General features: G+C 54.0%; 1 protein-coding gene across 1 annotated transcript in view; it reads left to right on the top strand.

Annotated features, from left to right (window-relative positions):
- Positions 1-14,068: 14,068 nt before the first annotated feature.
- The window catches only part of GFRA2 (GDNF family receptor alpha 2), an 80,350-nt gene continuing 68,103 nt past the window's right edge, over positions 14,069-26,315 (top strand). The window contains exons 1-2 of the mRNA XM_077766591.1: positions 14,069-14,411; positions 20,003-20,086. Coding sequence (XP_077622717.1) covers positions 14,069-14,411; positions 20,003-20,086 — 427 coding nt within the window. The remainder of the gene's footprint in view (positions 14,412-20,002; positions 20,087-26,315) is intronic.

Here is a 26,315-nt window from a genome sequence, read left to right as displayed (position 1 = left end):
CCACAATGCCACACTTCCCAGTTGGGATGTTGCCCCAGGAGCCAGGTTGCAAGAATATGGAGAAATGGGTCCACACCAGGCCTGGGAAGATCAAGAATGCAGAAGCTCCACCTGCTCTCAGCAATGCAGACCCCCTACTGTGGGGCCAACTGATCAGGGGAGGCCCAAGCAGTGAAAGAACTCAGCCAAGGCAGAACAAAGGAGATAGAAATTTACTGAATATGCTGCAAGGGAGCAGCAGGCAGGACAGTAAAGGAGAGACTGCCGGGATGCAGTGGTGGGAAGCTGCAGTTAAGCAGGGAGTGAGGAGGTATGGGAACTTATGGAATGTTCCTTTTTTGGTACCTACGCCTGGTGGTTAAGTAACCCATTGGTCAGTTAGGGCCTTTGGCTGTTTTGAGATAGGTCACCTAACAGAGTCTGTTTGCACTCAGCCCTGAAGTCACTGCAGGCCCTTCTACCTTACTCAGGTTTCCACTGCTAAAGCCTGCTGCTTAAAAGAGGCCTCCACACCTGGTTCAGTCAGTCCCTCCCCATCCAGAGAGCAAGGACTTACCCATTATTGGAGTAGAGAGGCAGCAGGTGCCTGGATCCCTGCAAATGGCCTGCTTTGCAGATGTGATGACTTCCACCACATCATGGCTTGTGCTGGGGAGCAAGAGGTGGGGACAGGATGGCTCAGCTCCCTCTGCGGAAAGCAGACAGTGCTCAGAAGAACCCTGCTGTCCGTGAGGTTGATGGACAGCTGGCTGTCCCTGGGTGTGGGCAATCTGAGGACTCCTAGGGGACTCCCACACAAGGTCCTATCCTTGCGGACATGGGAGTCCTGGGAAGTCAGTTTCCATTTTGGCATAGGGAAGAATGTCTTAATGATCGACGCTGTCTGTGAATGCAGAATGGAAGGAGAAATGAGCACCCTGTCAAGGGAACTGTTTCTGTGAAATTGTCTTAGTTTTTACAATTAAAAAGTATTTTATTTTACTGAAGTGTTTGAGGAAAGGTTACCTCACAAATAGGAAATTTAGAATCAGTTAGGTCTGAGTTCAAGTCCTAGGTGGGCAACTCACTATGTGATCATGGATAAGTCACTTGTTGCCTTGACTTTTAAGCTTCTTTTATCTGAGAAAGGCTCACCTCAGAGGCATCCCAAGGGAAATGAATTTACAGAACAAAGCTTTGTAAGCTGTTGAATGCTAGGCATCTGTTGGCTCTCTATTCTTGCTGTCCAGCAAGATTCCTTCAACCCTGAGAGCCTGAGGGCTCATGATGATTAAATTCTACCATTAGCAATTCATTCTTTTGGGTTAAACATTGCCCTCTCCCCCTGGGAGCTGCTGGGGCTAAAGAGGATACCTGGAAAGCATGGTGCATGGGGACAGTGGAGTAAGGAGGGAACATTTTGGATGATGAGAAAGGAAGTTCCCAGGGGGAGAGGTGGGGTGAGGAAGGGGGGGCCATGAAGGTAAATGTGTCTATCTGTCCAAACTCTAGATTGGGCCCAGGGAGGGCATATCTGCTCACAGAGGGACATTCTGGTCCCTGTTTTCTGTCCAGAGCCCCTTCTGAGCTGCCTTCCAGCCCCCTGGAGACTGCCCTGGGCCCTTCAAGTGACAGCCCATCTCAGACCTAGCTCCGGTGCTCCACCCACTTTGCGAGGCTTGGCTAAATAAAGACATAGTCCCTGTGGGGAGCTGCTGGGTCTGAGAGCTCTCCTGGGGGGCAGCAGACAGCAGGAGCTGGCTCCCCATAGCTTAGCGAAGCAATCACTGCCCCTCTCCCTGGATTTTGCCTCTGACCTTGGGTAACCTGGCAGATCGCCAGTGCCTGAGAGCTGGGGTGGGTGTGCATGCTCAGGCAGGCAGCTGGGGTCTGCCAAGCACAGTGCTGGCATGGGGACAATGCTAGGGCGTGGCCTGGATGGTGCCAACACAGGCAGAGCAGTGCAGTCAGGGCCAGTGGGGAGGAGGCTTGACAGTGAGCTGGGATATTTTAAGCTGATGGTAGCTCACCAGAAGGACCATTTACCAGCTCAGCTCCTGTCGCCACCGGGGAGTTGTGAAGCGGGCAGAGGAGAAGTGGGGTTTTGCAGTTTTCTCAGGACATCTGCGACTTCTAGTGAAAGAGTTTAGAGAAACAGTCCTTCTCAGGCCTGTCCTGAATGAATGAAAGACACTGCCAAAAACTGTTGGGTGCCTTCTCCCTCTCCTCCATGATTTGCTGTGTAGGAGAAAGCAGTGGAGAGGCCCAGCGCTCTGGCCGGATGAATGCTTGGCTTCTGTGTTAGAAGGAGGAAAACTCACTAGACCAGAGTATGGGAGGACCTGCTTTGGAGTCCTGACTCTCCCACTTGCTGGCTGCACTGTGACCTTGGCCATATCATGGAACATCTTCAAGCTTGAGTTGGTTCACGTGGAAGAGAAGCTAATCCTGCCATGCCTTGCTCCCAGCGATGCTATAAGGGCTTCAGGATCTTGGAGGAGGAAGCCTTGAAACTCAGAGGTGCTATATCCACATAAGGTGGTTCTGATAGCTCCCTGCCCAGTAACCATCTGCATTCCTGCATCCCTGTTGCAGCAGCAGCTTCCTCTCCCTCTAATGGGCTACCCCAGGGCCTGGGGACTCCTTGGCATAGGTGGGGCTACAGAGAGGTCTCTGAGGCCCTAGGGAGAGGCTAAGTAAAGCCAGATTCCCACCTTCCGCCAGTGCCTACCTCTAAAGAGAATGATGAGGCATGGAGAACATTGACCGAAATCAATTAGAGAAATCAATGCCCCTGAGGGCAGTATGCACTTCTTCCCTCCTAGCCTGGTCCCACCCACCCTGCCTCAGCAGCCTTGTTTGTTCTTTGGGATCAGATAGTTTAGTTGAATCCCTGCTGGTCTCACTTCCCAGACGAGTTCTCTTCTGCCAGGCTGGGCCTCAAAGATCTGGAGTGGCTCTATGGGAAGGGAATGTTGGTGAGGAGGTCAGCCTGCCTTTAGGAAGAAAACAGGGGGCTGGAACAGGGCTGGGAAAGTCCACGGATGATCTGAGCACCATGCAGTTGTGCCATGTCAGACAGGATGCTCTTGACTTGAACTCCAAGGATGAGGCCAAACAAGGCCCGCAGGAAAGAGAAAAAAGAAATTTCAGTTTTTACAATGTTTTCACACTGTTGCTGGCCAAGGCAGGGAGAAAGGGAATGTTTAAGATGCTCTGAATTGGGGCATGAAAACTTACAGGCTGGAGAGCCATCATTTTGCTAATTTATTTTGGGGACCTAGGTTACCAGGGAGAAACCCTGAATCCCAACTGCCAGAGTTCGAATCATGATTCTGCCATTTAAAATATGACCTTGGCCAGCCTAAATCACTTTTCTTTTCTTTTTTTTTTTTAAATGTTTTTTATTTATTTCTAGGAGAGAGAGAGAGAGAGACAAAGTAAGCAGGGGAGGGTCAGAGAGAGAGGGAGTCACAGACTGAAACAGGCTCCAGGCTCTGAGCTGGCAGTCAGCACAGAGCCCGACGCGGGGCTCGAACCCACGAACCGCGAGATCATGACCTAAGCGAAAGTCGGACGCTTAACCGACTAAGCCACCCAGGCGCCCCCTAAATCACTTTTCTTACCTCAGTCTTCTTATTTATAAATGGGGCTGTTAATAGTACTTGCCTCCACAGAGTTATTATAATAATTAAAGAAATATCAACATGTATCTTGCCATAAAGTTTTAATTATTTTTCCATGACAAAGACTGAGAAGTCAGGGCTGGTCATCTTATCCTGGCTTGACCACTGTCTGAATAAAAAGTAATTTCCCTCCTCCCGGGACTCTGTGATGAATCTGTCACCAAGAGCTTGAAGGTTTATCTTTATGTTGCCTCTGACATCTTTTCCGGTCCACGCCCACCTCCTCCAGTCCTTGCCTCCTACTACTTCCTGTCCACTCCCACCACCACCTCCAGCCCACGCTCACCTCTGGTCCTTGCCCATCACTACTTGCAGTTCACGCCCACCACCTCCTCCAGGCACACCCACCACTACTGCCAGTCCCTGCATCTTCACCTCCTGCCAAACCCACTATCACCTCCTGTCTGTGCCCACCGCCTGCCTGCTCGGGTTTTGGGCCCTCATTACGTTAGGCGAGACTGTTAACGACTGCCTCCTAACTTCTCCTGTCACCATCCTTCACAGAGTTGTCATACCAATCTTCTGAAAATACCATTTTCATCATGTCACTCACCTGCTCAGAGACCTTCAGTAGTTTCCAGGGGAGCGAGTCCAAAGCCTTCCCTGCTTGGTCCTCCACTGTGCATCCCAATAGGACCTTCCAGATTTTCTCCCACCAGCCCCTCCCAACCTGTGCCCATGGTTCCTCCCCACTCTTGGCCGGTTGCTCCCAACCTTTACTTGGGCTGCCCTCTTCCCAGAATGCTGTCCTCTGTGTCCAGCAAATTCTACCCTTCCTCTAGCTCCAGCTGAGTCCTGCCTCCCTAGCAAGTCCTGAACTCCAGTGGCACTAACTCTTCTCTTACCTGGCCCCAGTGTTCCCGTGGGTTTCTTACTCTTTTCACGGGTACATGACCTGATTCTATGTGTAAATGCTTCCAGTAGGAACAGTCCAGAAAAGGGGTCCAATAAGTGTGTGCTGCTTGATTGATGGCAGGAGATTCTCTAGTGGGCTGCTGTCTCATGGTGGTTCCTGATGTGTCTAAGCTGACACTTTCTTTTTATCCCTGGTTGGGTTTTATCTCCGGGGCAAGGAAACACCCAGCTTTCTTCCCTCCACTGAAGGAAAGGAAGGGATGAGATTCCCTGGGGGGCAGCACAGGTCTGGTCAGCTGAGCTTGGTGGCTACTTCCATGTGTGCACATGCCTGTGTGTGTGTGTGTGTGTGTGTGTGTGTGTGTGTGTACTGGGGGGGGGGGCCAAGCCCCTGCCCCAGTTTTTCTTCCCTCTCTGCTCCCCTTGTTCTTGTCCTCCAGAGAAGCCACTCCACAAGTTGAGTAGGTCTAGAGAGATGAGGCAAAGGAAGAAGCCAAAGGCCTAAGTGTTCTTCCCTCCTCTCTAAACATTATAACTTCTGGATCTTTGATGGTGGAGGGGCAGGCAAGGCAGGTGGATGGGCACAAGGCTTACCTGCTGGTTAGCTCAGGGCAGCTGTGATGGGCCCTGGAAGGCAGTCTGAAGGATACAGTACCTGGGGGGTGTGAGGAAGTGTATCAGTGAAGCCCGGGGCCTTTTGCTCACACCTGCTGACTCATTTCTCCCATGACTCCCTCTTGCAAGATCTCCTATCCACCATCCTCTACAAAGTAGTCTGTATTTTCCTTGAATCACTATAGCCTTTTATCTTCCCTTCTCATTTCGCACTAAGTTTTATGCCTTGTCATAGGTTCCCAGTTCTTTTTTCTGGATCCCAGAGGAAAAAGGTGATATTTTATGAACAACTTCCTATGAACCAGGCATTTGACTAGCTGCTCTGTGTATAGTATCTCATCAAATTTCTTCAAGTTTTTTTTTATCCTCATTTTATAAAGATTTTATAGATTAAATTCCTTATGGCTAGCATGTGTTCCTTTGTGTTTCCTCTGCAGATCCTGGTGGGGCGGGGGTGGGGGGCTTACATATAGCATGTGTTCAGGAAATAACAGTGTGGCACCTGGACTCTGCCATATCTAAGGGGAATGCAGGTTGAGGGCTGGGGTCAGCAGAGGGTGGGCTGTAGTGGGAGAGGCTTATATAGACAGAGAGGAAGAGAGGGCCCAATGTCAGAGCCACAGCAAGCTCAATGATGGTCTGGCTGGTGTTGTCCAGTGTCCTTGTGAAGGTCAGTGATGCCAAGTCCCTGAAGGGCCTCAGACGATCACCTCTTGCTACCAGATTCCCCTCCTGCCAAGAAGGCAAGTCAGTGGGAGCCATGCCTGGTGTCTATTGCTGCTTTCTCAGCCCCCTTCACCAGAAAGGGGGTCAAGCAAAGCTGCCACATACATTTCATAGAGTTGCCCTTCTTTGTGTGTGTGTGTATACACACACACATACATTTTTTAAATGTTTATTTAGTTTTGAAGGGAGAGAGACAGAGCACAAGTTGGGGGGGGGGCAGCAGAGAGAGGGAGACACAGAATAAGCAGGCTCCAGGCTCTGAGTTGTCAGCAAAGAGCCCAATGCCTGGCTAGACCCACCAGCTGTGAGATCATGACTTGAGCTGAAGTCCAAAGCTTANCGCCCCTAGTTTTCCTTCTTATACACACGTAGCCAGGGTTAAAAGACAGTTAAAGTTTTAGACAAAAACAAGTATGTGCTAATTTGGGAGCCTGGAGTAGAGTTAGCCTTTGGAAGAACAAAACGCTGCATGAGATACCAGAGTGTGGGGATGGTGGAGGGGCATTTGGGCGACCAAAAGGCCTTGACATGGGGCAGGGGAGGGAGAAAGTTTATTTACAGCAGGCTCCCATCCTCTGTCCTCCAGTCTCCCCAGACTCCCCAGCAGTATAAGCCCTATGGGCTTGTTACTCTTTCATCTACACTTTCCCGAAGCTGCTTCCTGAAGTCCCGGAATTCTGGAAAAGAGGCAGGGAGACCTTGCCAGTTGTGAAGTCTTTTCCTAGAGCTAGAGAGGCGCAGAGGTAAGGCAGGGAGGGCTGCCCGGAGGAGGCTTGTTTCGGCTTATATTCCCAAGCGTTCTTGGCCAGTCTCCCACTCCCTGGGTTTGGCCGCGCTTCCATAGGGCATCATTCAGTGGAGGGTCTGGGGAGGGGATAGGGCTCCGGCCGACGCCCCACGACCAGCCAAACGAGAGAGGCATGCGAAGGAGACCCGCGCGCTATTTGCGTCCAAGGCTGGGGAAGCGGTGTTCCCGCCTAAATCCGCAAGATGGAAGTTGCTCCCTCTAGCTCTTCCACTAGCGAAGGCTGCTGGTTTTGCGAGCGACCCCTCCCTTCGAGCCCAGGTCGATTTCTAGCATTTACTCTGTTCTGGAGTCTTGTTCATTTACACACGCATGGTAAAAGACACTACCAAATACACCTTAGATCCAGTTTTGAGTAGCGCGGAAAGTTTACGAGGCACTGGATGTCCCCCACCCCTGCACCCGGGGTGCGCGCCGAAGGTAGGAATGTGTGCCCCAAAGCTGAGGGATGCAGGCTACTCGAACGTTGCTGAGGAGGAAGAGTGAAACTGGGGTGCCTGGCGTGCGTGGGCGTGTCCCCCGCGTGTCCACGGCCCCGCCGCCTCGCCCCCTCTTGCGGGAACGTGCCAGCAACCTCAGCTCTCCTTCAGCCCTTTCCCAGCCAGACGCTTCCTTTTTGGTGCCTCTGGGCGTTTACTGTAAATTCCGTGACTAAAACACGCCGGTGAGCCCGGCCCATCGACAGATGGATCAATCGCCCCCTTCTCGGCTGGGGGAGGGGGACCCCACCCGGAGCCTCCGAAGCGAGGAGCTGCCGGCTGCCTCAGGAGAGCTCTCGGAGCTCAGCCCGCTGCCGAGCGCGGGCCGACAAGCTGGGCACGGAGGCCTGGGCCGGGCCGGTCTCGGGCTAGCCTTCCGGGGTGGGGTTCGAGCCCCGGACCCATCCCTCTGGTGCGGTTCGGGCAGGTCCGCAGTTCTTGGAGGCGGTCAGGGCTCCCGGGCACCACGGCCTTCCTTCTGCGCCAGGGGAGGAGAGACCATTGGGGAAGGGGAGTCTCGAAGAGCTGCAACGCCGGGGCGTGCGGGGGGCCGAGGGCGCCGGCTACGTGTGGGGAAAGTTCTCGAGCCCCGCGTGGAGAGCACACGTGTATGCGTGCGCGGGGCTAGACCTGGGTAGGCAGGCTGCGAGGGGACGCTGCGGCTGGCGCTGGAGGGGGCCCTTCCTTTCGCCTTCGGGGAGACGCTCAGCTTGGACTCCCCGCTCCAAGGACGCTCCCGCTCTAGGAGGGTGGAGCCCCTCCCCAGACCTTGGCCGCCAAGCCTGGGGGTTTTCGAGCGCCCCTCCCCCACACCCTCGGGATGGCTGGGGTGTCCGGGACTCCACGCCCTCCGGCCTCCGCTGAGCCTCCTCAGGCCTCTCCAGGACCCGTGGGCCGAAGCGGCGGGAGCAGGGGCAGAGGGGGTTGGAGGGCGCAGCCCGCCCGCAGCACGGGCAGGTCTGGTGGGGCTGCGGGGGGAAGGAGGAGGGTGCGGAGCCTTTGGTGGGTTTGAGCCACAGCCCGGGGAGCCGGTCAGTTTCCGGCCAAGGCAGCAGGTCAGCCCCGAGAAGGGCGGGGGGCAGAGCAGAGGGAGTCAGCGGCGGAGCTCTCCGNCGCGGCGAGGGAGCCGCGAAGGGGGAAGGGGGCGGGCGGAGGGAGGAGCAGGGAGAGAGGGAGAAGGGGGAGGGAGAGCGGAGAGCGAGGGAGAGCTGGAAAGAGCGAGAGCAAAGAGCGAGAGCCAGGGAGAGGAGAGGGAGGGAGAGACGAGAGAAAGACACACGCACGCAGAGACACACGGTCGCTGGAATTCCATTAGAAAAAAGTGAGACGAGCAAGGGTTAGCGGGAGAAGATTTTTTTTTGAATCTTTTCTTCGTGGTGGTGCGAAAGAAGCGACTCCGGGCTCTCGTCCTCGAAGCTCTCACCGGATTGTTCCTTGACGCTAACACCCGTCGGTGGATTCCTCTCCTATTTGCATTTTATTCTGACCCCCACCCTCGCTGCTTCCTTCCAGCCCTTCACTCCCAAATCGCCTCTCCCCTACCTCCCCAGTCCGCTCCTGGGAAGCGCAGGGGAATTGGACCCACGGAGACTCACGCCTTCCCGGACCAGCGGGGGGGAGGACAGAGCGAGGACCGGGCTCTCGGCTCGTAAAGCAGATATACCCTCATATACGTGTATATTTGATTATAGTGGACAAGGGGGCGTCGAGAGGCAGCCCACCGCCCTCCTTACCCCCCCACCCCAGAGGCGAGAATCGCAGGACTCGGGATCTTCATCGGGTGGACTAGCTTGGGATCTCCGCATTGGATTTGGGGCTGATTATCACTGCTTGGCTATTATTATTGTTGTTGTTGTTATTTTTTTTACCCAAGGGAGAAAGAAAAAAAAGACACAAAAAACTGTGGGATTTATTTAACATGATCTTGGCAAACGTCTTCTGCCTCCTCTTCTTNCGAACCGAGCGGGGCCGGGCGGCGGGCATGCGGGCGGAGGGACGCGAACCGCTGCTGGCTGGTTACGCGGGGGCTTGGGAAGGAGACGTGGAACACCCTAACCATGCCCGCACATACGCACGCACACACACGCACACTCGCTTACACGCATACGATGCTACTAGCAGTCATTTCTCTCAAAATAATGGGTTCAAATTGCGGCAACTTAAGAAAAAAGAATTCCAACTCTTGATTTGGAAGAGAGGAGGGTGGGGAGAGGCTCAGTGTCGCGGAGAGGAAGATCATGCCAGTTCCATNACAGCTTGCTTTTCTCCAGGAGCTCCTGCTTGGACGTGTGTGGGGGCAGCGATGGCAGCCGTCCCTTCACCTGCCAATCAACCTCTGGGAAGTGCATCCCGCTTCCCGCACCCGAACCCCTTTCCAGTGGCCCCGCTCCCTGGAACACTTTTCAAGTTTCTCCCCACCGTTTGCCTTCCCTCCAGCCCAGACCCGAGCCAGATACCGGGGCAGGAGTGGAGGGTTTCGAGTAGCCGTTCACTGCCTATCCTTAACCACCTCTGGCCGCGGGGGCACCCGATAGCTTGTAGGAAGAGGAGGGAGGGAGGTCAAAGTTTGCTTCCTTGGGCGAAGAAAGGGAGGAATGTTGGATAAAAAGGGATCTGAACAAAGACCAGTGCTCATTCTGTAAGCCCCCTCCTCCAAGGACAGGGAGGAGGGGCTGCCCGGTGCCCCTGAACCTTGGGCAGTCTCTTTCCCACCTAGAATTCCCAACCTCTCGCCCCCTTTTGTGCTATGTGAAATCTCAGCTGCTTGGGAAATGGGTTCAGAGAGAGCATTCCGAGGGTGGAGGTGAGGGCGAAGGTGTTTCTGAGGCCCTGGGCAGAACTGGAGTCCCTGGCAAGGCTGCTGCCCCAGAGAAGGTGCTCCACAGAAGGAACTGGGGAATGCATGTGCTGAGGGAGCACACGTCTGCTTCAGTGGGGATGCTCTTCCCGCCACCCTGGCCTGCTGTTAACCAGTGGTGAGCCAGGCTGCCTAGCTGGGTCCAGAGTGTACCCTTTGCCTCCTGGAGGAGGGGAGAGGGGAAGGCCTGAGGAGGTAGGAGCCAGTCACAGAAAGATGTGGATGGTTTAATAAGTGCTTTCTTGACTTGAACAGGGGATTTGAATCAATATTGGTTGGACCCTGGACCCTTTGTCCACCCCCATCCTCTGCCCCTTCCCAGAAACTCCCCAGGGGGCCTGGCCCTGCTATAGGGTGTGGCCTTGGAGGTCTTGCCTTCCTAAGCATTGGGCAGGTCCTCTCGTGGGCAGGAGAGGCTGTGGCTGGGAGCTGGATGGGTACTCTGGGCCCACTGTGATCCCGGAGCCCTTCATGGCTACATACTGCAAGTGGGCTCTCATTCTGAAGGGGCTGTGATAAAACCTGACCTTTTCTCCCCACTGTTGGTTTGAAAATTCAGCTTTCTGGGGCCAAAAATGAGCAGGGCCAAGAAGAAAAGAAAATTTTATTCAGGGAAAGCAACCAGATTGTGCGCTGCTGAGCTGTGTACACCCCAGAGGTGACTTCTAACTTCCCTGGGGTAGAAAACAGCAATATGGGCCCCTTAGTCCTGGCTTGGCCCAGAACCCCATGTTGCAAGCAGGCTGTTTTCAGCTGAGAGGGCTGAGGAGTTGACTGTTCTCATGATATAGATGTGTGAGAGCGTGTGTGTGTGTGTGTGTGTGTGTGTGTGTGTGTGTGTGAGAGAGAGAGAGAGAGAGAGAGGAGGTGCACCCTGGAGTCTGAGACCCTGGGTACTGAGTAGTGAGAGGAGGAGTAAGAGCTGGGGTCAGCAGCCCTTTTGGTCAGAGCCCTTCTGTTGAGATGCCCCTTTCCAAGGCTGGGGGGTGGGGGAGGGGTTAACTGAGTGACCACAGGATACTGGAAGGCTGTGGGTTAGGCCCACCAAGGAGAAAGGGATATGTTGGTATTAAGGAAACTTCAGCCTCAGGGCCACTTTCCTGGCAAGGAGCCCACTGTTGGGAGTTGGTTGGAAATTCCACTTGGGAGAGAGGCTTTTGTGGAGCTTGAGACTGGGTAGACAGTTTCCGTGTGTATGAGGCACAGTGAAGCATGTTCCCAGGAGCATAGGTCTTCAGTGAGCAACCCCCCACCCCCCACTCAAGGTTCTGAGTGAGGTCTGGGGGTAGAGAGGCCTTTCTGGCCAGGCATCCTGACCTCCAGTGTTGACATGCCCAGGGAGAGAATGAGGATTCTGGCAGTTGCTGAGACGTTTCCTACAGGAGGTGTTTGTAGCTCCACGTAGTCTGTGAGTCCCCCTTGTCTCTACAAGCTGTTCTACATGTCTTTTCTTGACGGATCTGAGTTTGTTTGTTTTTTTTCCCCCTGATCTGGAACTTGGGAGCATCTCCAGGATACCCTCTGACCTTTACTCTTTTAGAATTCCTGGCCCACGGCTCTCAGTTGCTATTTCTTTCTCTTGCTGGGCTTGATTGGTTCTGGGGGTCATGACGCCAACTAGAAGAGCCAGGGATAGGTGCAGTCAGAGAGTTTGGTGAGAGGATGCACTGGCTCTCTGCAGAGCATCTTCCTGCCCCAGGCACCTGTGCCTTCTGGCAGGATGGGGACGCCCTTGCTTTTGGCAGAGGAGCCCAGGATTCTGCGAGGATTGTCCTATGGGGCTCTAGACCCCACCTGTAGGGCAGGCAGGGTAAGTGCCCTTATTGCCCCAGTCTCCTAGGTCAAAGCCCTGACCTTTAAACTTGCCCACAATGCTCCTTTCTTAGTGTGTCTCCGACAGTGCATCCTCAGGCTCAGTCAAGGCAGGAGGGGAGAAGGCTGCTGGGATGCTGGGGTGAAGTCAGTGGAAGTCCCAGGGCTGGGTCATTCTTGAGCAGGCAGGCTGGCTGGCTAGGTGGGGGCAGCAGGTGCAAGTGAGGCTGGGTCAGCTCGGCTGTTTGTGGGTGGCCCAGATGCACTGAGTCTTGCTCAGGGACCTAGGAATTTGCTGAAGGCAGGAAATAAAGCTGTTGCCTCTGCTTGGGTGGAGGACACCTCTCCAGCCAGTGCCTGGGCAGATGCCCCCACGCAACGCTGGCTTTTTCTCTGGTCTTATCTCAGGCTGGCCACAACCATCAGCTCTTCCTGTCTTGGAGTAGAGGTATGGTCAATGGGAGAGAGATTATCTTTTGCTCTGGCCTAGGGGCTCCTCTACTTCCTTTTCTTGTGGGTGGGTGTCCTCCCTTCCCAGCAGTGGAGTCCTTTTCCCTCCGCAACTGTGGGGAGTGACAGGCTCATGGTGCAGTGCTCTGCCCCTAGGTGTCGCTGTCTCCCTGCGGTAGTCCCCCCTCCCCCCCTTCCCTTGAGCAGGGCCTCTTGGGGGAAGGAGTGAGAAGTGGCTCTTCTGGATTGGGAATGGGGTAGGGGGGAGAGATTCTGCGGGATTCTGAGGAGGGGACTTCTGGCCTAAGATCTTACAATTTGGGGCTACATAGAATGGAGAAAGCCTCCCAGATCACTCCTGGGACTTGGAAAAGGCAGTCTTGGTCCTGGTGCACAGAAGAGCTTTTTTCTGGGGCAGGATCTGGAGTGAGGGGCTTGGAGAGGACAGGGAGACCAGGGAAATATCTGTGTCTAGAGGAAACCATTTTGGGAGCTTGATTTTGACCAGACCAAGTGGGCCCTTCCCTACCCTTCACTTCTGAATCTTGTTCCCTGAGCCCTTTCTTTCAAAGGCCTGTGGGTTTAGATGCTCTGAAGGTGATGGGTAAGAAGGGTGGCTGGATTCTGCCTGTTCACTTTTGGGGAGGTGAGGTTTCATGTGTAAGGCCAGGGTCTGCGGAGGGAAGCTCTTTCCCCTTTGTAATTGGCTTATTATTTGGTTTTGGGAAGAAAAAAAAAAGAGACAGAAGGGGAGAGGGTTTCAGGGGAGGGAAGAAAGAGAAGAAAATAGATGATGCTAGAGAGAGAGAGAGAGCAAGCGAGCACAGAGCTATTCAAAGAGCAAAGGTGATGGAGAAATAGATCTTAGGTGGAAGTCAGAGAGAGAGAGGTGTGTGTAAGAGAGAGATGGAAAAGGCCTGTCTGGACACACACACACACACACACACACACACACACACAGAGGAAATCGAGTTGCTTGTCAGGCTTGCCTGCAGCACTTTCTGTCAGTGGGGCTGGGCTTGTCTACAGAAATCCTGTTTTCAGGTCTCCAGCCAGTGTGCCGTAGGACTGGAAGGTGTGGAGGGCTGGGCTGGGGAGGGGTAGCTGCTCTCTTCCAGGGATGCTTCAGGCCACAGGCTCAGGCTTGTCTCTTGGGGTCTTCTCTTAGGGTCTGGGAACTCAGAATGGACAGGCTAGGGAACTGAGGGGCCTTTTTGGCCTGTATGTGACCTTGAGTTGTCATTTCTCTTTAAGTCTCAGTTTCCCCCCATGTGGGGGCTGGACACTGTGTCTCTAAAGTCCTAACAGACTAGGAAAGTTAAATATTCTGCTGCTCTCCGGGCTTAGCCCAGCATGTGGGCTGGACCTCTGGCTGGAGCTGAGGTTGATGGAGGTTTGGGCAGCAGGAAAGCGAGGGTCCCTTCTGCACGCTCAGCCAGGTCCTGCAACACCTAGCTCTCTGCCGAGGCTGTGCCCTTCTCTGGTTTCCTGGCCTTTTACACTCTGGTCTCGCTTGAGGATCTTCTCGCTTTACTGTGCTCTGCTCCTGGGCCCAGGGCTGCGGGGTGACGGGGTGGAATCCCAAGGGAATCTGGTTGAGCCAGGGCAGAATGACAGCTCGAGTTCTTCCCGTCTGTGGAGGGGTGTTGGTGTCCGGGAGTCCTTCCTCTGATCCGCTCTGTGGTGGGGACGCAGCATCGAGTTGGCGTTGGTGTGCTTTGGAATAACATGGGTGTGGAGTTCCCAGAAGGGCGCAAGCCCCCAGGCCTGCATCTTGGGTTAGAGATCGTGGCGGCCCTCATTCATGCTTGTCTTCCCTCCCCACTACCCAGACGAGACCCTCCGCTCTTTGGCCAGCCCTTCCTCCCTGCAGGGCCCCGAGCTCCACGGCTGGCGCCCCCCAGTGGACTGCGTCCGGGCCAATGAGCTGTGCGCCGCGGAATCCAACTGCAGCTCCCGCTACCGCACGCTGCGGCAGTGCCTGGCGGGCCGGGACCGCAACACCATGCTGGCCAACAAGGAGTGCCAGGCGGCCCTGGAGGTCCTGCAGGAGAGCCCGCTCTACGACTGCCGCTGCAAGCGGGGCATGAAGAGGGAGCTGCAGTGCTTGCAGATCTACTGGAGCATCCACCTGGGGCTGACCGAGGGTAAGCCCAGCTGGGCCTGGGGTGGGGGATGCGGTGGGGATGGGGGAGGTGGGGAGCNCCATGAGGACTTGGTAGTGGAGGGAACTGGCCAGCTCTCTGTCGCCCCCTGCTGGAAGGGCCTAGAACGCAGAGGAAGTAGCTGTTGTAGGAGTCAGCCGGGAGGGGTGAAGGAGTGAGGGCTGGGAAGGAGAGAGGGCCAGGTGTTGGGAGAAGAAGGAGGCTGGAGAGAAGAGGGAGTAAGGGTTGGGAGAGGATGAATGATGGACACGTGAAGTGGTAACAGAGAAGGGGAGGCTGGAGATGGAGGCTGGCAGATGGAGGAGGGAGGGGTGGGTCCTGTGCATGCAGAGCTGTGCTTCCAAGCAAACCAGCTCCTGCCACTCCGCGAAGCCCTGGGCTCTGAGCTGAGGCCAGTCCCATTTCTATTCTTCCTACTGCCAGGATGCCTGTTCTTCAGGTGGCTTACTGACCCCAGGGCTGGCCTAGGCACCTTCTATAGGGCTTGGGGCACGTGTGGGCAGCTTGCAGCTTCAGGTCCCAAGGCGGAACCATACCCATTCCCTCTCCTAACAACCTGCTCCCCCACACCCTCCCCTACAGACTACAGTGTGGGGGATTTGAATACAATGCAGGAGGATTGGCCACCTTGGTTAGACGTTCATTTCTTGATTCAATAACTGTTAATTGAGAGGTTATCATCTGCTAGGCCTTTGGGAACACTGGAGAACAAGCTGGGGTAGCCTCTGGCTTCTTGGAGCTCAGAGTTTATGGGGAGATGCAGGTAAGTGAGGGGCTTTCTGTCACCTGGTGGTCTGAGTGCTGTCAGAAAGCAGTGGTACTGTGGTAGCCCAAGGCAGCCTTTTATAAAATCTAAAGAGACTTCCTGGAAGAGACAGCCTCTGATCTGAGACTAAGGAGTGAGCTGCAGTTAACACAGCAGTGGAGGGGAGGGGGGATATGGGGAGAGTGTGGGAGGTAGAGGGGGGCTTGGGCAAAGGATGGCATGTAAGTGACTCAGTGTAGTAAAGGAGTTGGAAGTGGGATTGGGGTGAGCAGAGGGGCGGGGTATGGGACCTGGTGGGTGGCAGGGAGCCCTGCAAGGTGAGGCCCTGTGATCTCTGCTTCCGGACAGTGTTCATGCAGTTGGAGTGAAGAGAGTAGATTGGACGGGCTGCTTGGAGGCCGCTGCTGTGATACAGGCCTGGAGTAGTGGTGGCTGGCCAAGGACAGTGGCAGGGAAGAGGGAGGGTCCAAGGGCTATTTAGGAGGTGGAATCAACAGGTCTTGGTGAAGAGAGAGGACTAAGGAGGGCAGTTTTCTCTTTTGGGCAAGTGGGTGGGTTCACAAGAAGCAGCCAAGAGGGGGAGGGCAGGCAGATGATGCCTTTATTTTGGGGCCCATGGCTCTCGCTGGCCATGCCCTGCACACAGCTGGAGCCCAGTTGGGGAAGTGGCACTGGACATGGAGATTGAGGAGCCACCATCAGCCTGTAGGTGTGACTGGGGCCATGGGAGTGGGCGCACGCACCCTGAGAGGAGGGCAGAGCCCCCAGGACCACCCACCAGCATTTAAAGATGTGCCAGCAGGGGAGGCAGGGGGCCTGCAGAGGTGCGGGGCAAGTGGGAGAAGTATTGAGAGAGGTGGGAGGTACAGCAGGAAACCTGGGGAGGAGGGAGGTCCACGGTCTCTCGGACGAGGCACTAATGCCTTTGGGATGAGCTTTGTAGGGGCTGCTGGGAGCAGAAGCCTGTTTGGGGAGTGAATGGGGGCTAGGGGCCGGGGAGTGGTGACTGTAAATGGCTTCTAGAACTTTGGTGTGAAGAGGAGAGGAGAACAAAGGATGACTTGTTTTGTAAGAGGCGAGAGGATGGAGCAGCTTGAATTCTAGGGTAGACTGGGAGTAGTAGGGTGTTGAGGTGAAGGCGGAGGGGCGCACTGTGGGGCAGTGCCCTTGCTTAGCCTCAGATGGAGGAGCAGGGTGTTGGAGGGAAGGAGGAAACTGGGATCGGGTGTGGGGGCTGGAGAATGAGGGATTCCTGACCAGTGTCCAAGATGGTTCCAGTCCGCCCTGAATTTGGGAGTAAACGGGGCATGTAATTATGAACAATGTTACCACTATTAATAGCAGAGTAATTCCTCACGCATCGGTCTCCCGTTCCTTGTAGCTTTAGGTCCTGGAACTAGAAGTGAGCAGAGAGGGAAACACCTCCACAAAGCACGTATCGTTTATTCTCTGCAAGGTGAATAAACCGGGTCTTCACCCGGAGGATGCCTTTGTAGTTTGTGAAAACTGAGGTCCCTGATTCAACAGCTGGCTTGTTTAGTGTCTGGTTTTCTTTCCCATGACCTTCAGTCTCAACCCAAGGGAGGTGGGGTGGTACTTTGGGGGTGGGCTTGCTGAGGGCTTGCGGGACGGATGCACTGGGGAGGGGACAGAAGAACTGCCAGCTGGAAGTGCAGGTGGGCCACCTGAGAGCCACTGGAATGGCTCCCTCAGGCATCGCCACGTCAGAACGCCAAGGACCTTGCTGATCAGACCTCAGGCAGTGAGGCGTTTGAATGATAACGGTGTACGTTCTGTGCATTTATGCTGCATCCTGACATGTGGTCTTCAAGGCCCTTCCAACCCAGGAGTGCCAGGCTGGAGAGGCGTGAGCTGGCTTGTTGTTGCCTTACTGGGCAAGCATCTGTGCGCTTCAGAAGGTGAGAGCACAGATTCAGCCATGGCCCCTGTGCTGGCCAGCATACAGGCTCGAGACCCCTCCCCTGGGCCAATTCTAGAAAAGTAGACTCCGTTTTTCTCCTTCCTCAAAACCCATCCCACCCCCATTCCCGGCTCTTGGGAGGCAGAGGTAGTTTCTGCTCAGGGCTGAGCAGTGGAAGCCGAGAGGCCTTTTAACAGCAGGTAATGTTTTTGTGAGTGACAGGATCCACCTGAGAGTTAATTATTCACGGTGTAAGATGAGTGGTCTCCCCGGGGGAGGCTGCAAGCACTTCCTCCCTATTCCTTAATAACACTTAATAACCTGGCTTGGGCCTAGGGTGGGGTGGGGGATGTGGAGAGAAGAGATCTGTGCGGGTTTGGACTTTGACTGTGGCTTCTCCGTGGCCCCAGCTGGTGGGTGGCTGGTGGGTGCGATTCCTCTCTTCTCCCTCCACCTGAGGCTGAGCTGTGCCTGGTCTGAGGGCCTTAGCTGTGCACAGAGCTGGCGGAGGTGGAAATGTGGCCTCTGCTGAGCTCCTAGATGGGCCCAACTGCAAAAACCTAGAGATCATTCTGCCCCACTCCCACTTTGGTGGGGAAGCTGGGGTGCAGGGAGGAGGGCTGGTGGGACCAGGGCCCCCCAGGACTCCTTACCCAGGCCCCTTTCCAGCTGCCCTGGGGAGATTCTGTAGTCTCGGGCTCATCTTCCCCTTCTGTCACCACCACCATAACCACCAGTATTTTACATGGTGGCACCATCACTGTTGGCTGGATGGGGGACTTGTTGGCTGGACCAGACTTCTTGACTTCTCCAAAGATGGCACTGAAGTTTGAGGTCATTCTGGTCCTTCAGATGTAAAGAGCAAAGGCCTCTCCCAGGTCATGGCCCAGGAGTCTGACATCCTAGATTTAGTTTAGTCTGGTTGCCAGGATGCCTGAAGGGCCAGGTCTCTGATTTCCCACTGGTGAATTCTGCCACAGGAACAGGAGGCATGGGTTGACTTAAATAGGATGGGCCTTTTCCAGCCAGTCCTGCGAGAGGCTGTTTTCCTTGAGAGACTCCCCCCAGTCAATCACACTAGCTGATCTATACCTGGGGGCCTACCTAGCTTTGCCAGATGCAGGAGGAAAGGACCTGGTCTGGGGGAGCAGTCCGGCTGGCATAAGACTGACTCTGTGAAAAGTTAAACAGCAGCACTACTTACGGAAGAACAGTTTGGTTCAATAACACTTTTAATTTTGGAGACAGTATTCATAATGGTTAAGTACTTGGACTCTGGAGCCAACTGCCTGGGTTTGAAACGTGCCACTACCAGCTGTGTGACTTTGGGCCAGTTCCTTAATGTCTCTGTACCCCAGTTCTTTGTCAATAAAACAGAAGAATAGTGCCTATCCCATAGAGAAATTAAGAGGATTAAATGAGTTAGTACACCTAAAGCATTTTCAGTGGTGCCGGTACAAAGAAGGCTCAGTGCAACATCATTTTTATTACAAAAAGCTCTTGTATTATTTGGCCCTAACAAATAGCAATGGCTGGTAGCCTCACCACCGGGAGTTTCTCCAGTGTCCGTGGATAGAGTGGAGTTTGCTGAGATAGTACAGGCCTGTGACTGTCCAGGGGGAAGGTGGGATTGGGACTGGCCTGAAAAGAATAAGTACCTTTTGGATAGTAAGATACCACTTGGGCGCCCATTGTGCATAATGCATTGTGCGTACTGGGTGTTGCAGGACATGAGGGTATGAAATAAAGCTGTTTTTCCAGGGAGAAAATGAGCATCTGGTGATCCAACCCATTTTTGGGGGGTCTGCCAGATAGAGCAGACAGATGCCTGCTCTGTGAACCAGCAGAGGGCTGGATAAGCCTCGAGTGCTAGCCTCTGGGTGACCTTGTAGGCCTGGCTGAATGAGCCCCTGACAGGCAGATTCCAAGCCCCCTCTTCTGGATGGCTGGCACCTTCCTGCTGGTGGCCCCCACAGATGCCACCCCATGTGTACTTTTCTTTAGGTGCCGGGCCCTGGGTGGATAGGAAATCAATTTGTGAGGCTGTGGGTCATCACCTGTCTCCCCCGCCTCTTCAACACATACACGCAGTCTGAGTGATTATCCATTGATTTCTCCTCACAGTAACATCTCAGGAGGATATTTCCTCTCCTGCCGAGGTGTCGGCAGAGGGGCGGGAGTCCCCATGTGGAGGCGGTGGGGCTCCAGGGCATCCCTGTGCCATTTATCTCCTGTCACTCACTTGTTTTCCATTCACCGAGTCTCTGATGCACCCCGAAGCCTCGAGGAGAAGTCTGAGAAGCCAGCAGGTGGCTGGGAGTCAGTCAGACAAGTTGGGGATCAGGCCTCCACTCAGAAGACCTTCAGCCCCATCATGATGACATGATTGGGGAAAAAGGAGGATGTTCTGTGTCCTTATGTGGCTTGGGTAGAGCCAACCTAGTGTGATGGGAGAGAATGCTGGTGTGAGGGCCAGGGGACCAGGGGCCAGGCTAGCTCTGCCGTAAGTAGCTGTGTGATCTCAGTCAGGTTGCTTCACCTCTCTGGCCTACCTCAGAGTCCTCTCTTGTGAAATGAGGAAGTTGCACTGAAAGACTTTGGAGGGCCTTTGGCTTCAAATCCTGTGATTTATACCCAGCCTTCCACAGGCTGTCCAGCTCCTCAGTGCCTTCTTTCGAGAAGCATTTGGAAGTCCTTAGAAAGGGCTGGACATGCCAGGAGGTCAGTAGAGGAGAGCACTGGCAGTGCTGACCTACTGTGGGGACTTCTCTAGTTGGCGAGAAAGAACTCACCCATGTGAAATGCTCACCGTTTCATTCATAACTTGCTCTCGTCTAGTCCTATAGGAAGGGTGGGCCGGTGCCTGACACTGCTTCTCTTTTCCAGGTGAGGAGTTCTACGAGGCCTCACCCTATGAGCCGGTGACCTCCCGCCTCTCGGATATCTTCAGGCTTGCTTCAATCTTCTCAGGTAAGTGGGCTCATACTGGGGCCTCCTGGGGCCTCCCAGGTGCCCTGGCCTTCAGTTGGCTCTATCTTCCACCGGCAAGCCCCTTACTGCTTCTGAGCTTCGAGTCTTCGTCTATAAAAGAGGAAACCATAACAGCCACCCCCAAGGTTGTGTGTGGAGTGGAGCATTATGGGAATTGGCTAGAACAAGCGCACCGTGCAGTAGGTCTTGAATTTGAAACCTGGTATCACTCTCCTATTCTGCTACCGGTCTTCACCTGCTGGGTCCTTCTTTCTAGTTCCCAACTCTTCGACTTTGGAGTTCTACTTTGGTCAAGTTGCTTAACTTTTCTGTGCCTCAGTTTCCTCAGTTGTGCAGTGGGACAGTACCTACCGCGGATTGTCATGAGGTCCAAATGAGCCGATGGTTGTAAAGGGCTCAGTGGGCTGCTGGGCGGCAGGCACGGCACAGGTCCCAGATCGGAACCGTTAGCTGTGGTTGGTGGTGGTAGTATCACTACTCTCGGTTCTGCTCTGGGATTCTCCTTCCTCGTGGGCTCTTCTTCTTGAACTCCGCTGAGAAGCCTCTGGTTCTCTGGTGCTCGGGCTGCCCCAGGAAGAGAAAGACTGTGCTGAGCTCTAGCTTTGCTTGCTTTGGTCTTTGTGTAGGAGTGAGTTTGTTGGTTGTTTCTTCTTGGCCTGTTCCCTCTGGCCTCTGGGAGACCTGTAGTCCCAGGGCGGTTGCCCTTGCTCCGGCACTGGTGGGTGGGGGGGTTCCGGTCTTGGGAACTGCTCTGTCGGGGCTTGGGGGTGAGCTCCTCCTGGAGCCACCACTGCTGCCCAAAGGTGGTCAGGGGGTGCTGTTACAGGACGGGGCTGCAGGCTCAGGTTTCTAGGACGTTTTGTGGCAGTATGTGGAGCCTCCTGAAGTTTCTTTTGCTCTAAACCATGGGTTCTCAATGGCAGCACCACTGACGTTTTGACCCGGGCAATTCTCTCCCATGGGAAGAGCTGTCCTGTGCACTGTAGGATGTTTAACAGTGTCTCTGGCCTCTATCCTTTGGATGCCGGAGCAACCCACTGAGTCGTGACAATCAAAAATGTCTCCAGACATTGCCAAATGTCCCTTGGGGGACAACCACTACCAGTAGAGAAGCAGCACTCTCAACTGTGACGTGAAGGATTTTCTGGTAAGACCCGAAACCCTTTCAAATGAAGAATTCTCTAGGAGAGTGTTTCTCAAACTTTCTTTTTCAATTATTGCCCCCCTAAGGAGACAACCAATTCTCTGCAGGAAAATACTGTCTTAGTCTGCTTTGGTTGCCATAACAAAATACCATAGACTGGGGAGCTTAAACAACAGAAATTTATTATCTCATAGTTCTGGAGGCTGGAAGTTTAAGATCAAGGTCTGGCAGGGTTTGGTTTCTGCTGAGAGCTCCTTTCTTGGCTTGCAGATGCCCACCTTCTCACTGTGTCCTCACAAGGTAGGATGGGGTTAGGATAGGAAGGAGGGAGTGGGGTAGAGAGAGAGTGAGCTCTTTTCCTTATAAGGACACCAGTTCTATTGGTTATGGCTCTACCTCCTCACCTTTATGACCTCATTTAACCTTAATTACCTCCTAAAAGCTCTGTTTGCAAATAGAGTCACATTGGAGGTTAGGACTTCAGCATAGTAATTTGGTGGACACAATTTGGTCCATAGCAAATGCCAGGGAATTCCTGCTTTTGTTGTTTTTTTTTTTCCTGCCCAAGAACCAATTTTTGCTCAGTTGGGGGTGATACCCTCCACTCCCACTGAGAATACATGCTCTAAGGGATTGAGAGGGGAAGATACCTATGTACCTGGTGGGAGAAATCCTGGAACCCCATGAGAAAGGAGGCACTGGCCAAAGGGTGACCATCTAGATATGCCCTTGAGCCCTGGTGGTGGTTGGGGGTGGTGGTGAATGAAATGGAGACTTCAGAGCCGATCCTGGTTAGTTTTGGATGGAAATCCACCTTGGGACACTCCATTTGAGACAGCTTTGGGGCTCAGGTGCAGGTTGAGAATATCATCAGCAGGTGATGCTGGAGTAGGGAAGCCTTGCAGCCCCGATGTGCCCAGTCCCCACCCTGCCAGCTGAGCACTACTGCATGGGTGGGAGTCACTGCGTTTATCTCCAACAAAGAAATAGTTTTGACTTGTGCCCTGAAGGTTGAAGGTCGGAGGTCTGTTTCCCAGACTCACACTAAACATCTTTCTAGCAGAAAATCTTTACGTGATGGGCTTGATAGTCTGCAGGACAAGGATATCGACAAGACAAATGAGGAAATTATTGGGCCTCAGCTCACTGAATCAGCTTCCTTTACCTGCTGCCCGAATGAAACTGGGCCCCACATGACCCTGGATCCCTGGGCTCTAGGGTCTACACCCCATAGAGAGGAGGGGTGCCTTTGGGGTCTGTGGCAGCTCCCCCTCATCGCTCCTGTTGACCCCTCTCCACCCAGAGTATCCTCAAAGATGGTGCTTGGGTGGTCCCAAGTTGGAGAAACTTGGGCACATAGCTGGGTGGAGGGCCAGGACAGGCCACCAAGAAACTAAGTGGGCCAGGCTGGGGCATACAGCAGGAAGAAGGCTGGATGGGGGCTGGGAGGCCTGGGTGTCACTGCATTCTCTGACCCAAATTAACTGAGGGGCTTTGGGCAGGTCACTGCCCTGCTGCAGGCCTTATGTTTCTTTTCTAAAGAAGGAAGACCTAAGCTTAAAGGAGGGCTCCCTAATTTTTTCCCACCAACGCATACAGACAGCGGCATTATTGCCTGGCACACAAGGGTGAGCAGAGCATCTTAGAGCTCAGGGGAACATGGGGCCCGGTCCGGCTGCCCTGTAGGATCCGTATCTGGGCTCATGTGTTACCTGCCTGTGACTTTCTAGCTGGGAAGGCCTGGCCTATGTGACCCAAGATCTGAACTGGTACTTTAGGATGACAAGGCTGCCACCCTGTAGGATTGTATGGAGCCCTTCTCCACTTACACACGCCTGTATTTGGCTGTGCATTGTCTTCTCCATCATCTGTGTGGAAAGGCTGTGAGTGGGGAGCATGGGGCCTAGAGCTCTCCTCTAGGCCACGATACCCCCAGTCAGGGCCCTAGGAACTCAGAAGAGGGTGCTCTTGTATCTTTGGGGCTCAGTTGCTACTATATCGTTAGCATCTGCTGTCTAAGAATTTGGGCCCCTGTCTTTGGGGCCTCCTGGAACATGTGTTCTTTATCTCTGGCTTCCTCTGTCTGTTGCGTTCTCAGAAAGTCCTACTGGGATCCTCTTGGCAAAAAAAGCTTCCAGGACTCCTCCAGCACTCTCTGATGCCAGAGGCCCTGGGGGAAGGGCAAGCCTCCTTTCCAACCTGCCTAGTTCAAAGACTAGGCTTAGGGTTAGGGGTTACTGAGACTAGGATTGCTGGTGTCCCAATAGTCCCGAGTCTAAGGCCAGGAGGAGAGCAGTCTGGCTCTGCCCTGAACCATGGCCACAGTGATGTTTGAGGCATCCAGGTGGGAAGGGAGTGTTCATGGAGAACTGAGGTTTGTCCTGTTTCTAGCAATTCAGCTGCCGTTGCAAGCATAAAACGGAGTGTTTAGGGAGGCAGCCCAGTGCACAAATAGTGTGGGCCTTGAGGTGACAGTACAGGGTTTGATTCCTGATCTGGACACTTTATTTTTTTATTTTTAGAAAGAGAGCGAGAGAGCAAGAGAGTAAATGGGGGAGAGGGGCAGACGAGGAGAGAGAGAATCTTAAGTGGGCCCCATCCTGAGTGTGGAGCCAAATGCAGGGCTTGATCCCATGACCCAGGGATTATGACCTGAACCAAAATCAAAGTCAGATGCTCAACTGACTGAGTCACCCAGGTGCTCCACCAACCTAGCTGCTTAGGGGAGTATGATCTTGGGCCTCATTGGGCCTTCTTGAGCTGTAGTGTCTATGTTTGTAAAATGGGACTGTGATATCTACCAGCAGGGTTGATACAGAGGATTCACCCAGAATGGATGTAGAGTAACAGAATTAGTCATCCTGTCTTTGTTGAGGATGTTCAGTAAGGAACGGGGGTTTGGGAAGCTGAAGTTGAGAGTCCCTCTGTTCCCAGGTGTCTGTGATCCTGTGAATACTGAACAGCTGGCCGCATCTGGGGAGGCAGGTGAGGATGGAACAGGTGAAGAGAAGAGCTTCTTAAGGAAAGGAGAGATCATTCAGGCAGAGAGCAGTTGTGGAAGGGTTCCGTGGGGAGTGAGAGGATTGGTACCTCTCTGTCCACATGGAGGGAGGCCATCACTGCGAGGGGCAAGGGTCTGGGAGGGCCAGGTAGTGGTTTTCCTCAAGGTCATGGGACCATGCCTCAGGGACAGGCAGAAGCCACAGGCAGATGGGCCACTGTTGGGCTGTGCCTTCTTGGTGAGGTCTGGGGCCTCCAAAGCCTCCATCCCATGCAGGCCTTGTCAGATGCATGTATGTGTAGCATATTGACGCAAACGTATCTTTTCTGTAGCTGGAAAGGAACTCAGAGATCACCTAGGCCCACCTCCTTCCCTGACAGAAAAGGAAGCTGAGACCATGAGAACTGGGACAGACTGGTTTGGGATTCAGGTCCTTGCTCCCACCCCAGTGTCTGCCTCAGGCAGGTGCCTCTAAGCTCTGGTCTCCTCTTACACAGCGAGGGGCTGATGGAAACACTTACCTTCTAGTTTTTATTGGGACTAAATGAGATACTGCAGGTAAATGCTAGACCTAATGCTGGGACATATTGCACTAAAATACTTATTATGGAGTGATTTCTCAAAGGGCAATATGGCAGGCTATGGCAGAGCTGGCCTGGAAGCTTGCATTTGGGAAATGGTTGCAAGCCTTTTGGTGACATGAGGCTACCTCCCACCCATGATAGTGTTTGGTGGGGGCTGGATTGGGAGGTGACTGGGCAATTTTCAGGGGACAGTAACACCTGGGGGCTCCTGCTGAGCTACTCTGGCCTTGTTGAGCTACACTGTGGAGGGGTGGGGACATGTGGAGGCTGGCAAGACACCTGGGGTCTTTTGTGGGTTGGAGGAAGAAGCCATAGGTGGCATCTGCCTTAGTTGGCCAGTAGGCCCCTGGGGTGGGGGCAGGAAAGGCCTAAGGATGTTCTTGTTTCAGGCTCCAGTGGCCTTTCTCTGGGGGCTCAAGAGTAGAGAAACCCTGTCCCTGCTCAGAACCTGGCAGATGGTCTGTGACAGATGAATGCCATCGCACTCTGATATGCTGGGGGCACTTGTGTGATAGTGGGTGTTGGTCTCTGTGTCTATGCATCCATGCCTCTCTGTATTCCTGGGGGTGCCTGGCACGATGCTATGCTCCTACTACATATCCATAGAGGATCCTAGACTAGTGGGTGGGCCTTCTAGACATAGTGTGAATCTTGGCCTTGCCCTAGGTCACTTGACCTTTCTGAACCTCATTTTCTGACCTGTAAAATGGAACAGTTAGGCCTGCCTGGTGAGGACTGGGGGGGGATGCATGTGTGGCTCCTCATGTGGTACCGGGGCACCCTAGATGGGGGCCAAGGGCAGCACTGTTGAGGACTGGAGGGGAGCTAATGGCTTAGTTTGGGGTGTTAGACCGGACAAGGAAAGGCAATGAAGAGGGCCAAGCAAGTCTGAAGGGGCCCTCATATGCTGTATCTTAGGAGTATCTGAGGTTTACAGAAAGGCGGGGTGCTTGTAAGTGCTTCATGGGAGAGATGGGGCGGGGGCTGACATGTTTTGTTCAGTAAACATTGAGCTCTCTGTGTTCCTGATACTGTGTCAGACATTGCTTTAGAGTGACTCAGACTCATGTCCTCACTGTCTGCTGGGGTAGGCAGACACCCACTTGGACACCCATGTGGAGGCTTATTGTTGGCTGGCAGTGTAGACCAAGTGCTGCCCTGAGAGTTCAAGGATCCTGGGGAAATCAAGAAAGTCTTGGAAGAGGAGAGATGGGGGTCTGGGAATGCCATTCCCGGTGGCGTCATGGTCCATCTGGGACCCACTAGAGGCCTGGCCCACCTAAGATGATGAAGGAACCACACATCTTCTGGGCCTGGTGGGCTCTGAGGGCAGTGAATATAGACCCTTGTGGCAGATGGGTGATGGGCCTCTTTGGGGTCTCTTCCCTTGGGATTCCTGTCCCGGACTTCTCCAGGATGGAGCTGTGCATGACTGCCTGGCGAGGGTGCCTGGATCCCTGGGGAGGGGCTGAGTTGCCC

Source organism: Crocuta crocuta, unplaced genomic scaffold (genome assembly GCF_008692635.1).
Source record: "Crocuta crocuta isolate KB4526 unplaced genomic scaffold, BGI_CrCroc_1.0 scaffold225, whole genome shotgun sequence".
In the NCBI taxonomy this organism is placed as follows: Eukaryota; Metazoa; Chordata; class Mammalia; order Carnivora; family Hyaenidae; genus Crocuta; species Crocuta crocuta.
The sequence above is the reverse complement of the archived record's forward strand: the minus strand, read 5'-3'. Positions and strand labels throughout refer to the sequence as shown.